At 38.1% G+C, this 12,752-nt stretch overlaps 1 protein-coding gene across 1 annotated transcript in view; it reads left to right on the top strand.

The window, feature by feature from the left end:
- The window catches only part of CLMN (calmin), a 427,590-nt gene extending 416,160 nt beyond the window's left edge, over positions 1–11,430 (top strand). The window contains exons 11-13 of the mRNA XM_053697501.1: positions 6,964–7,024; positions 7,159–7,214; positions 10,783–11,430. Of these exons, the coding sequence (XP_053553476.1) occupies positions 6,964–7,024; positions 7,159–7,214; positions 10,783–10,957 (292 nt within the window). The 3' untranslated portion in view covers positions 10,958–11,430. The remainder of the gene's footprint in view (positions 1–6,963; positions 7,025–7,158; positions 7,215–10,782) is intronic.
- The last annotated feature ends 1,322 nt before the right edge of the window (positions 11,431–12,752 follow it).

A 12,752-nucleotide genomic window follows, 5' to 3' on the forward strand; every position in this document is an offset into this window, starting at 1 on the left:
TAAAGACCTTCTTGTTCACGGAAGCCTATCACCAAATCAGTTACTAATGAATTCCACTTGCCTAATAGTTGCCCTCATCTAGCTCCACACTAACATCATTCCCACCTTTGCAGTCCCCACCTCCTGTTTCTCACCGCCTACCCATTTAGATTGTAAGTTCCCATGGTAACAGGGCTCCCAATTCCCCCTGTATTTGTTTGTTAAATTTTGTCTGGTGTCTCATATTGTACTGTCCTTTTATCTTTGTTACCAATGGACAGCGCTTAAGAATCTATTGGCGCTTTATAAATAAAGAATAATAATAATATTAGCAGTTAGAAAGCGGCAAGGTTGTCTTTGCTTTATTTCTTACATTATTGCTACACTACTCTACTTTGCTCTACTTCTTAGAAAGCCAGGGTTGGTTAATCTGCTCTTTCTTTTTCTTCAGGTCCCTGATAGAGAGTGGAGTGTCTATCACACCTAAGAGACTGTTCCTGCCCTGCAACTGAATCCACAGGTAAGTGCCTTTGCCTTCTAGGTATTGAAGGACCCCACTTTGGAGGTTAATTCCTCTTGTGGATCCTCATCTGGGAACATGTATTCTCCTTAACCCCTTAATGACCACAATGTACCCTGTATGTCGCTGGTCGTTAAGGGTTTTTTCAGGACATAATAGCACAAGTCTAGCAAGAACACGCTATTAATGCCCTCCCTCCAGCAGGCTTTGTGGAATAGAGCAGTCTCAACGCTGGTGGCAAGACCGCGCTATAAAACAATCAAGTCCCAAAAAAAGGCCAGCGACATACAGGGTACGTCGCTGGTCCTTAAGGGGTTAAAGAGTTATCAGTAGGGGCAGTTTGGCAGGCACTGAAGTGTGTGAGACTTAAGGGGTTAATTTTTCCCTTTTCATTGACTGGCTGAAGGGCATTAGTTCAGAAGGAGGGTCTAAGATCCTTTATTTGATTCAGCGACAAGGATCCTGTATAATTATGACTAACAGGGTTCAAATGCATACGGTTTATTTGTACTGTACTGAGGTCCAGTCACTTGACCTCCACTTTCTGCTCTTCCTTATTCTGAGCCGAGTGAAAGGCAGTGTCTTAACAAGGGCACATAGGATCTCTGATATCATTTCACAGTTTCCTCTGAAGCGTTCCTGCTCTGACAGCATTTCGTTTCCGACAGCGTTTTTTTCTTCATGCAACTTCTCCCTGCATTTTCCAGTTCACTCCAGTCCGGTGTGGTAAGGTTCCTCAGCTTGCTGAGGTATAGAGGTGTTAGGGTTTTTTCATTATATAATCTGAGATAGTTATATATTTTACTACATTATATGCTTTTTTGGAGAACTGTTTCTTTTCTTAAAGTGACATACCCGTTCTCTTAAAGTGACATACCGCTTATTTCCCCCCCCCCCCCACAATCATTATTGGAAACTTTTCAACTATGGACACATACAACATGCAGGTCCAAGACTCTGTTTATTTGGATAAATGTTTATTATGTTTAGAGGCCCAAATTATTTTACCTATGCAATTTTGTTCCTCATACTTAACTAAGACTCTAAAATTCAAAGATAAATTACTCCCTTCTGAGCCAATTGTCTCTCAGGATAAGGCTGTTCAGGATATGCCTCAGCTTTCTCCTCAAATGTCCCAAGCCTTAACAGTTTCACATTCAGTACCCTGCGGTTTCTCTCAACCTCCTGGGGTATTTATTTTCCAGGAGATTTTGCTGCACAGATAACTTCTGCTGTGTCTGCAGCTTTATCTGCTTTCCCTACCCCGGGTAAGCGTAAGAGGAAATCTAAACATATTTCTACTAGTAAGGTGTCTGACCTTTCTAAATCTCCATTGGTCAGCATTTCCCAAGTGTCTGATGAGGACTTCTGAAGATGAAATCTCAAACTCTGACACTTTGCAGAAAAATCTTCAGAATCTGAAGAGGTAAATTTTAGATTTAAGCTTGAACACCTCCAGTTACTACTGAAGGAGGTTCTAGCTACTTTGGACGACTCTGAACCTTCGGTTGCTGTCAACCCCAAGAAGTCCTCTAAACTTAATAGAGTTTATGATTCTACAACTTCTGAGGATGTTTTTCCTGTTCCAGACAAGATGTCTGAAATTATAGCTCAGCAATGGGATAAGCCAGGGGTTCCTTTTTCCCCTTCCCCTTTTTTTAAAAAGATGTTCCCGGTTGCTGACTCCATTCGGGACTCATGGCGCACTGTGCCTAAAGTAGAGGGAGCTATCTCTACTCTTGCTAAGAGAACTACTATTCCTATAGAGGATAGCTGTTCTATTAAGGATCCAATGGATAAAAAGTTTGAGGCTTACTTAAAAAAAGATGTACATCCATCAAGGATTACAGTGGCAAACTGGCAAGTATTGCTATGGTTGCAGGAGCAGCATCTTATTGGTGCAATGCCCTGTCTAAGCTGATATCAGAAGAGACTATGATCGAGGAGATCCAAGATGGGATTAAGTCTCTTAAACTAGCCAATACCTTTATCTGTGATGCCAACATGCAGGTAATTAGACTGGGAGCTAAGATGTCTAGCTTCACTGTTCTAGCTCGCAGAGCTCTGTGGTTAAAATCTTGGTTGGCTGGTGTATCTTAAAAGGCAAAGCTTTTGGCTTTATCTTATAAAGGTAGGACTCTCTTTGGTCCTGGTCTGGCGAAATCATCTCAGAGATTACAGGTGGAAAGGGATCTTTCCTATCTCAGGACAAGAAGAATAGACCTAAAGGTCGACAAACTTCTAATTTTCGCTTCTTTCGCAACTTTAAGGGACAGAAGTCTTCCTCCTCTTCTTCCAAACCAGAGCAATCCAGGACCTCTTGGAAGTCCAGTCAGCCTTGGAATAAGGGGAAGCAAAACAAGAAGCCTTCCACTGATTCTAAATCAGCATGAAGGGTCTGCCCCCGATCCAATTTTTGATCAAGTGGGGGGGCAGACTTTCTCTTTTTCAGCAGGCTTGGATACGAGATTTCCCAGATCCATGGGCTGTGGACATAGTATCCCAGGGTTACAGAATATGATTCAAGGCTTGCCCTCCAAGGGGCAGATTTCTCCTGTCAAGACTATCCTTAAACCAAGTAAAGAGGGGAGGCCTTCTTAAACTGCATAGAGGACCTATCCTCCCTGGGGTTAATTGTTCCAGCTCCTGTGAAAGAACAGGGACAAGGATTCTATTCAAATCTCTTTGTGGTTCCCAAAAAGGAGGGAACTTTCCGTCACATCCTAGACCTAAAGTGCCTCAACAAATTTCCCAGGGTTCCATCCTTCAAGATGGAAACCATTCATTCCATTCTTCTATTGGTTCAGGAAGGTCATGATGACCATAGACCTAAAGGACGTGTATCTTCATGTTCCCATTCACACGGATCATCACCAGTTTGTTGCTCTTCCGTTTGGTCTTGCCACGGCTCCCAGAATATTCACAAAGATTCTGGGGGCTCTCTTGGCAGTGGTAAGATCCCAGGGAATTGCTGTGGCGCCTTACCTAGACAACATCTTGGTTCAGGCGTCATCTTTTCAACTAGCAAAATCTCATACAGAGATGTTGTCTTTTCTACGTTCCCACGGATGGAAAGTGAATCAGGAAAAGAGTTCCCTTGTTCTAGCTACAAGGGTGTGTTTCTTAGGAACATTTCCCTGTCCATGAAAATTTTCCTGAGGGATGTCTTCTTTCTTCGTACCTTTCTCTCCAGTCTATTTGTCCATCAGTGGCTCAATGCATGGAGATTGGTCTGTTGGTGGCTTCCATGGACATCATTCCTTTTGCTTAGTTCCATTTGAGACCTCTGCAACTATACATGCTCAGTCAGTGGAACGGAGACCATTCAGATTTATCGCAAAGGATAGATCTGGATCCCCTAACGAGAGACTCTCTCTCTCGTGGATTTCACAGGAAAACCTGGCTCGGGGCACTTGCTTTCTGAGACCTTCCTGTGTGATTGTGACCACCGATACAAACCTATTAGGCTGGGGAGCAGTTTGGGGCTCTCTAAAATCTCAGGGCCTGTGGTCTCGGGAGGAGTCTTTTCTTCCATAAACATCTTGGAGTTAAGAGCAATCTTCAATGCCTTGGTAGCTTGGCCTCAATTCTCTTTGTCCAGTTTATCAGATTCCAATCGGACAATATAAACTCAGTGGCTTACATCAACCACTAGGGAGGAACTCGGAGTTCCTTGGCTATGAAGGATGTGACTCGTATTCTGCAGTGGGCGGAAGCTCACGATTGTCTCATATCTGCCATCCACATTCCAGGAGTGGACAACTGGGAGGTGGATTTTCTGAGCAGACTTTTTATCCCGGGGAGTGGGCTCTCCATCTGGAAGTGTTCTCTCAGATAACGCTCAGGTGGGGGGTTCCAGAGTTGGATCTGATGGCGTCTCATCAGAAATGCCAAGGTTCCAAAGTACTTTTCAAGGTCAAGAGATCCTTAGGCCACTCTGATAGATGCTTTAGCGGTTCCTTGGATCTTCTCTCTGGCATACCTGTTTCCTCCATTTGCTCTCCTTCCACGAGTCATTGCTCTTATCAAACAGGAGAGAGCATCAGTAATTCTAATAGCTCCTGCATGGCCTGGCAGGATCTGGTTTGCGGATCTGGTAAGGATGTCATCTCTTCCTCCTTGGAGGTTACCTCTGAGTAAGGACCTTTTAATTAAGTGTCCATTCCTCCATACAAACCTGGATTCTCTGAAGCTGACTGCTTGGAGATTGAACGCCTAGTTCTGTCTAGATGTGGGTTTTCTGAAGCGGTCATTGATACTATGCTTCAGGCTCGCAAACCTGTTACTCGCAAGATTTACCATAAGGTATGGTGTAAATATCTTTATTGGTGCAAAGCTAAGGGTTTCTCCTGGAGCCGGGTGAGGATTCTCCAGATTTTTTCTTTTCTTCAGGATGGCCTGGAGAGGGGTTTGTCAGTCAGTACTCTGAAGGGTCAGATTTCTGCACTGTCTATTCTTTTGGCAAACGTCTGGCAGATTTGCCAGATGTTCAAGATTTTGTTCATGCCCTGGTCAGAATCAGGCCTGTGTTTAAACCTGTTGCTCCTCATTGGAGCCTTAATCTTGTTCTTAAAGTTTTGCAACAGGCTCCGTTTGAGCCAATGCATGTTGTTGATATAAAATTGTTATCTTGGAAGGTTTTGTTTCTTCTTGCTATTTTTTCCGCTTGCAGAGTTTCTGAGCTTTGAGCTCTGCAGTGTGATTCCCTGTACCTTATTTTTCAGGCAGATAAGGAGGTCCTTCATACTAAATTGGGTTTTCTCCCTAAGGTGGTGTCGGATCGAAACATAAATCAGGAAATTGTTGTTCCTTCTTTTTGTCCTAATCCTTCTCATAAGGAATGTCTTTTGCAAAACTTGGATAATGTATGTGCTCTAAAATTTTACCTACAAGCTACTAAAGATTTTCGGCAATCTTCTGCCCTGTTTGTGGTTTTCTCTGGAAAGCGTAAGGGTCAGAAGGCCACTTCTACTACCCTTTTCCTCTGGACAGCAGCTTCCTGAGAGAATTACGGCTCATTCCATTAGGGCTGTCTCCTCTTCTTGGGCTTTCAAAAATGAAGCTTCTGTGGAACTGATTTGCAAGGCGGCAACATGGTCATCTTTGCATACTTTTGCCTCGGCTGAGGCTTCTTTTGGGAGAAAGGTTCTTCAAGCTGTGGTGCCTTCTGTTTAGGTTCTTCTTTTTTCTCCCTCCCTGTCCATTCCGTGTCCTCTAGCTTGGGTATTGGTTCCCACTAGTAATTGGAATGACGTTGTGGACTCTCCATGTCATAGGAAAGAAAACAAAATTTATGCGTACCTGATCAATTTCTTTCTTTCTGGACATGGAGAGTCCACGACCCCACCCTCTTTTTAAATTTTGATTCAGCGTTTTTTTTGTGTATAAATCTTGGGCACCTTTTCACCCTTGTGTTTTTTCCTTTTCATTTTGGTTATGGTTAAGGCAGTTACACTTAACAGCTTTGCTGGGGTGCTCTTTGCCTCCTCCTGCTGGCCAGGAGATGAATATCCCACTAGTAATTGGAATGACGTTGTGGACTCTCCATGTCCGGAAAGAAAGAAATTTATCAGGTAAGCATACATTTTATTTGTAAAGCTTTGAAATGAAGACTATAAATGCTAAACAGCATTATAAACAGTATAACATAATCACACAACACAGTATGTATCATCATACTAAGTTTAATGAACAAAAACTTTTTTACTTCCATTTTTCTGCAAAAACTGATCTCTACATCAGCTAATATCGGGTCTGCAGCTATTATTCTATGCATTGCAGTCTGGACTGATTTATAGCCACCCTGACCTCCTAGTCTTCGAGCAGTCTTCAAGCAGCTGGGCAGGAAGATGAAAGGGAAGTTTCCCTTTATCACTGCTGCTAGATCTTGTTCCTTTGAAAGCTGCTCGATAGCTCAGGTCTGTTTACAGCCTGCTAGGCTTGTAATTTCTTGTAATTTCTTTGCTGCAACACAAGCAGACAGCTCCACCTACTGGCCTGCCCTTATTTTAATCAATGCACTGCTTCTCAGTGATTTCAGTAGCAGTCACATGACTGGAAAAAAAAGGGAGTTATTCTGAACCTGTACTGTGAATCTGCTGGGTCTACTGAAAATAAACAATATAACAATATATAATATGTATTGGTTTCTCACCAAAAATGGCCTTCATTAAGGATTAAATGTGTGCAACATCTAAAAACTCTAAAACAGCTCAGCACGGGGGAATGGCTCAGCAATTAAAGGGTTTTAACCCCTTTACCATTTTATGCAAGCAATAGTGAAATGACAGACTTTTATTTCCCTTTAATGCCCATTTTTACTTAGAGTAAAGCAGATATTCTTGTACTTTTACCTCTTAATATGAAAAATGAAAATAAATTTATTATGGGAAAAAACATTTAAAACTTAAAATCAGCAATTCATAGTTTCAATATAAACAACAATTTATTATTATTTTTTGCAGAGCTTCTCAGAGAGATACCAAATTACATTGCAAAGTATCAGAGCATATTCCAGAGCAAACGGTTAGTAATGGAAATGGTGAATATTACAACATTATATAAAAATAACATGAATTGTCTACATAGATGGTTCATATAAGTAGTGACATATTGTTGTGTAATAACAAACCTTATAGTATTTCCCTTTTTGTCGTTAGAATCGTGAAACCTCAACGGATAAGAATGTTTGCAGAGACTCAAATGATCATATCAGGTAAGTTATTTATACCTGAGTTGTACTATCTTTTTATATTTATATATATATATATATATATATATATATATATATATATATATACACACACACACACACATATACACACACACACACATATATACAGGTACAAAACCGTTTATCCAAAATGCTTGGGACCAGAAAAGGTTTGAATTTCAGAATATTTATATATTTGCATCTGTAAATTGGGACAGCTTGGAAAGGGGATGGGAATATGTAGATGTCAGAATACAGCTTATATACAGTTTATATATGCTATAGCAAGAAAGAAGTGGATAGAAGATCCACTGACAGAATGCAGCTAGCACTCTATGCCTAGGCTGAAGAGGCGTGTGATCCGGATATTATTAAAACATAACTTTTATTAATTTGTTGATTAAAATACGCACAAACAAACATACATATATTAAAATAACCACTCTGTTGTGTATTTCTATATACAGGTGATGGCTGAATATTTTTAATATAGGCCTAAGGTATTGGATGCCATCACCTATAGAAATATATTAAATAAATAAGATTTAGTAAATTGGGGGACTCCTTCTCGTCACCTGTGATCAGATAAATGTAATGTGGGGAGACAGTGTTGACTTGCTAATAGTACGTAACTCCAATGTCTATTACGATAATGCTCAGTCTAAATTCTCCTTCCCTTACATATATCTGTGGGTTCGTGTTATGGTGTACTCAATGTCTTACACAGTGGGTTTTATAAAGAAACCGATATTTGTTCTTGTAATAGGCTACAAATCATGATTGATCATTCTGGGAGTCTTTGAATACCTAGCCGTTAGACACCTTCAATAAAAATTGCTTATATTAGCGCCTGTACTGTTCAGTCAGAAGTGAATCTTGTGATCCAAACGTGTGTCCAGGCTAAATTAATGTAATATCTGGTGTTATATGATAGAGACAATCTGGACAATTTATATGTCAATTGTGCCTTTTCAATAAATGGTACTTAGTAATATGTTATCTCGTCCCTTACCAGGATTGCGGTATACCTCTTGTACCAATCTAATGTTATATTCCTGTTTATATACACAGGTTATGAGTTTTTATCTTTATTACATAGAGTTGATTCGATTGGACATTTACTAGACTCCTCAATCATATAATATTGTCCTGTTTATGCACACAGGTTTATACGTTGTACATCAATGCTACTATTCCTTAACTAGGTTAGTACTGATAAGGAGAAGGTCCCTATGCTTTGTGTACGCCGTTTGTAAAATTTAACATCAATAGTTCACATATGCTAATTATGTCAATATCTCAATAGGAGGGTCCTTTTGTGTTCTAATAATTCTAAGAGACACAAAAATAAAGGTGTACTATGTTTTATGTGATCACAGTATTCTGTCCGTAACTATCTGATAGTTTCAATCTCAGTTTCTATCGCGGTATTAATCTGAGTCAATCTGTTAGTTTCACTCCTGTGATTTTAGCTGTTTAGTGATGTGTTAATAACAGATCCTGTTTGATTTTCTTAAGTACTTAGTCTTTCAGAAAAGCTATATGAAAATAGAGTTCATTTAACAGAAAATTTCTGAATAGTTTACATATATATCTAGATATAATGCTATAGTTGCGATAGTTAAAGTGTTACACCCTCATGTTATGTTGTGCTTACGCTTTAGGGAGTGCTGATGTATCGAAGTGGGTATATCAGATATTAATCACTATTTTATCTGTTAAGTAGGCTGTAGAATTTATTTCTATATGCCTTCAAAATTAGCAGTTCTCCCCTTAAATAAAATATTCTCTCCTGATACTAACACAGTGGTGCATTCCAATGTGTTTAGGGATATTCCGTTTACTAACAATGTCTTTTCTTTGTCTATGTAACTTAAAGGATGGAGGTTCTCCCCTTACGTAAAATATTTCTTCTATCCTGATATTAATACATTGATGAGTTCTAATACTTTTAGGGATACTGCGTTAGTTAACAATATCGTTTCTTAGTCATATCGTATACTGTGTAAAATATCAACTTTAGTATATTATAGATTATCAGGTCTCTCTGCCTAGCTATATACTGTGTCACTGCTGGTTGCGATTCAGCGTTATAAGTGATAGGTTGTAGTAACAGCTAGATGTAATTTAGCGTTATGCTTAGCCGGCTATAGAGACCGAGTACTTTGACGAGATTACCCCAGAATGAAATTTTAAACTAATACATTTTAGATTCTAGTTTTTGTTAAATTTACTAAATTTAAACAGAGTGGTACTACAAGAGCGTCTTACTGCTGACGCGTTTCGCCCATAACTGGGCTTTTTCAAAGGCAGCGAGCCCCCGACAATGACCCTATTTAAGGCGGCGTGAACCGGAAGTTCCGCCTCCTCGTAAATTCTATTGGTTATCCACTTGTCAATCTTAACGAATCCTTCGTTAAGGTGGTATATACTAAGATTAATAACGGTGAGTGCTTCTCACCGATAATATACAAATATTTTATATTTTATGTGTATTCTTATTCACTAAGCTCTTAATAAAATCCAAATAGTGCTTTATATGCATTGTTGTCTATAAGTTTATAGTTTGTATAGTACAGTATTGTAATCAGTTTGTATAGTACAGTATTGTAATCAGGTAATGATGGTTATAAATATAGACTTGCATTTGCATTTTATAACATAAAAACAAATCAAGAGAAGATCTTAACTTAAAGGGCCATGATACCCAAATGTTGAAACACTTGAAACTGATGCAGCATAGCTGTAAAAAGCTGACTAGAAAATATCACCTGAACATCTCTATGTAAAAAAGATATTTTACCTCAAAATGTCCTAAGTATTCAAACCCCATTGAAAAGGACTTTAAGCAGCAAATCAGTATGTCTGTCCCAGGGCAGCTAAGGGAGTGAGCTTCGTAAACACTCATCTTATTTCCCTATTCAGTTTAAGGAAGTTTACTATGAAATCTTATGAGAGTTAAGTTAAATCTCATGAGATCACAGTAAAAGAGTTCACGACCTCAGCTCTATTGATGCTGATTGGCTGCTGCTCATTTCTTCTTTTTTTATTTTATTTTTTACCTGCAGCTAAGCAGCAGCTGAAGTATAACTTTTTACACAGAACTTACTCTGCTGAGCTGAGGAGATTGTGAGGTAAAATATCTTCCTTTTTTACATAGAGATGCTCAGGTGATATTTTCCTGTCAGCTTTTTACAGTTATACTGCATCAGTTTTAAGTGATTTAGCATATGAGTATTATGTCCCTTTAATGGTGGGAAATGTTCTCTTTTTTTAACTTTATTTATTTCTTTTTTTTTTTTTTAATTAAAGGAGTTAAAAAAAGTCTGTTTTTTTTTTATAATTCTTGATTTTGGAATTCTGTAACTGGGGATTTGTACTTATATATGTGTGACTGTGTGTGTGTGTGTGTATGTATATACTGTATGTGAGTGTGTGTGTGTGTATATATATATATATATATGTGTGTGTGTGTGAAATAAAAACTGAAAGTATGAGTCAAATTTACTTATGTTTATCTGGAAGTATTGTATTTTTACCACTTGAATCCATTTTAATAATTCCTTTGCAGAAAAAATGGATTTAGTGAAACATACTCGGCATCGAAAAAAGCCACGTCACGGAGAGAAAATCGTTTTCCAGACATGTACTACACTGCTATCCTCATTTTGGTTGTAATCTACTGCATACTGATTCTTCCTGAACTGGATATCCGCAAAGTTACATTTTTTGCAAACAACAAGTAGACTGCGTCACTGCTGTTCAACGTAAAGCATATTAAAAATGGGCACAAATATAGCTGCAGACTACTATCTAGCAATAATTTATATATGTTTAGGACTTTATCATGGCACAGATTTCTTTATGTAATGACATGTGCAGAATTTGAATAGAAGATTAGGTGCTTTGTGCCTTTCTGCTACGTATCCTTTTACTGCCAGTTGGGAATATAGAACTTTTATCTACCCGTTCTGTGTCAGAAGGGCTTCCAAAGCGATGTGACACTGAGAGGTTAAACTGTAAACTATCTTAACAGATGTGAACAGAATATTTATTTAACACTTTATAGCTGCACCAACGTTACCACATTCCATTTTTCCGACATCTGTTAACTTAAAGGGTTTGCTGTGTGTCAGACAAAAAACTGGGTGCATTTAGAATGCATTTTAAAAAATTTTTTTATAAATATATTTATAATTTGTAGCAGAATCTTAACCCTTTTTTCCCTGAGAGAACGTTGTTTTGACACTCAAGAAATGAGGCTGTTTTTAATTAGATAAATGCTTGTTTTGTGTGTGTTTTTTGTGTGGTAGTTTTCAAAATGCTTTGAAGATTGTTCAGTAGTCCCTAAAGCTTACACTCATTTTATGTATTTTAAAGGGTCACTGAACCCACATTTTTTCTTTCGTGATTCAGATAGAGCATGCAATTTTTAGAAACTTTCCAATTTACTCCTATTATCACATTTTCTTCATTCTCTTGGTATCTTTATTTGAAAAGCAAGAATGTAAGTTTAGATGCCGGACCATTTTTGGTGAACAACCTGGGTTGTTGCTCCTGATTGGTGGATAAATTCAACAAACAATAAACAAGTGCTGTCCAGAGTCCTGAACAAAAAAAATAGCTTAGATGCCTTTTTTTTCAAATAAAGATAGCAAGAGAACATAGAAAAATTGATAATAGGAGTAAATTAGAATGTTGCTTAAAATTGCATGCTCTATCTGAATCACAGTTCAGTGTCCCTTTAAGTAGTAAATACTGACAAAGATTTGGAATGTAGGAGCTGACCCAAGCAGCATTTGTAGAAAATAATAAATACAGGTATTTTTTTACGGAGTGACTTTAGATAAGAAACTAGATTCTTCTGCAAATGAATTGAACTTAATAGAAAGTTATTAAGCGCCACACAACTTTTTGTAATATTGCAATAATAAAATGCTCTAATACACCAGATATAATAGAACGTAAAGACAAAGTTGTACTTTTATAGTTTGGTAAAATTGTGCAATTTGAGTCTGTTATCAGAGTTTATGCATTCTCTTCATATGCTTTGTTAAAGCATAAACCTAGTTAGGCTCAGGAGCGTGCACGTGTCTTTGGCACTCTATGGCAGCAGTGTTTTGTAACAATATATAACATTGCCACATACATTGTTGGAAACATTGCTGTCCATAGAGTACTAAAGAGACCCATATGCTCTGAGCTCCTATGTTCTTTACTCTATAAAGTTTTTTTTAAACTGTATGCTCTGTCTAAACCATTACATTTTATGATGACTTGACTGTCCATTTAACTATGTGTATAACCACTTTGCAAGGGTTAAAAACATAGTTGCACGCAAGCATTTGTGCAATAACACAATTAGCGTTTTTTATTGTCTTCTTGTGCCCCTTTAAACCAACAAAGACAGAACTGTATGTAACTATTTAAAATCATATTTTATCAGAATTTACAAACATGTACTGGATAGAACTAGATTTTTGATACTGACACCATTGCAACTTCTGTTTAATAATAATTGCTAATGTTTTCACCTTAGAA

Source organism: Bombina bombina, chromosome 1 (assembly GCF_027579735.1).
Source record: "Bombina bombina isolate aBomBom1 chromosome 1, aBomBom1.pri, whole genome shotgun sequence".
NCBI lineage: Eukaryota > Metazoa > Chordata > Amphibia > Anura > Bombinatoridae > Bombina > Bombina bombina.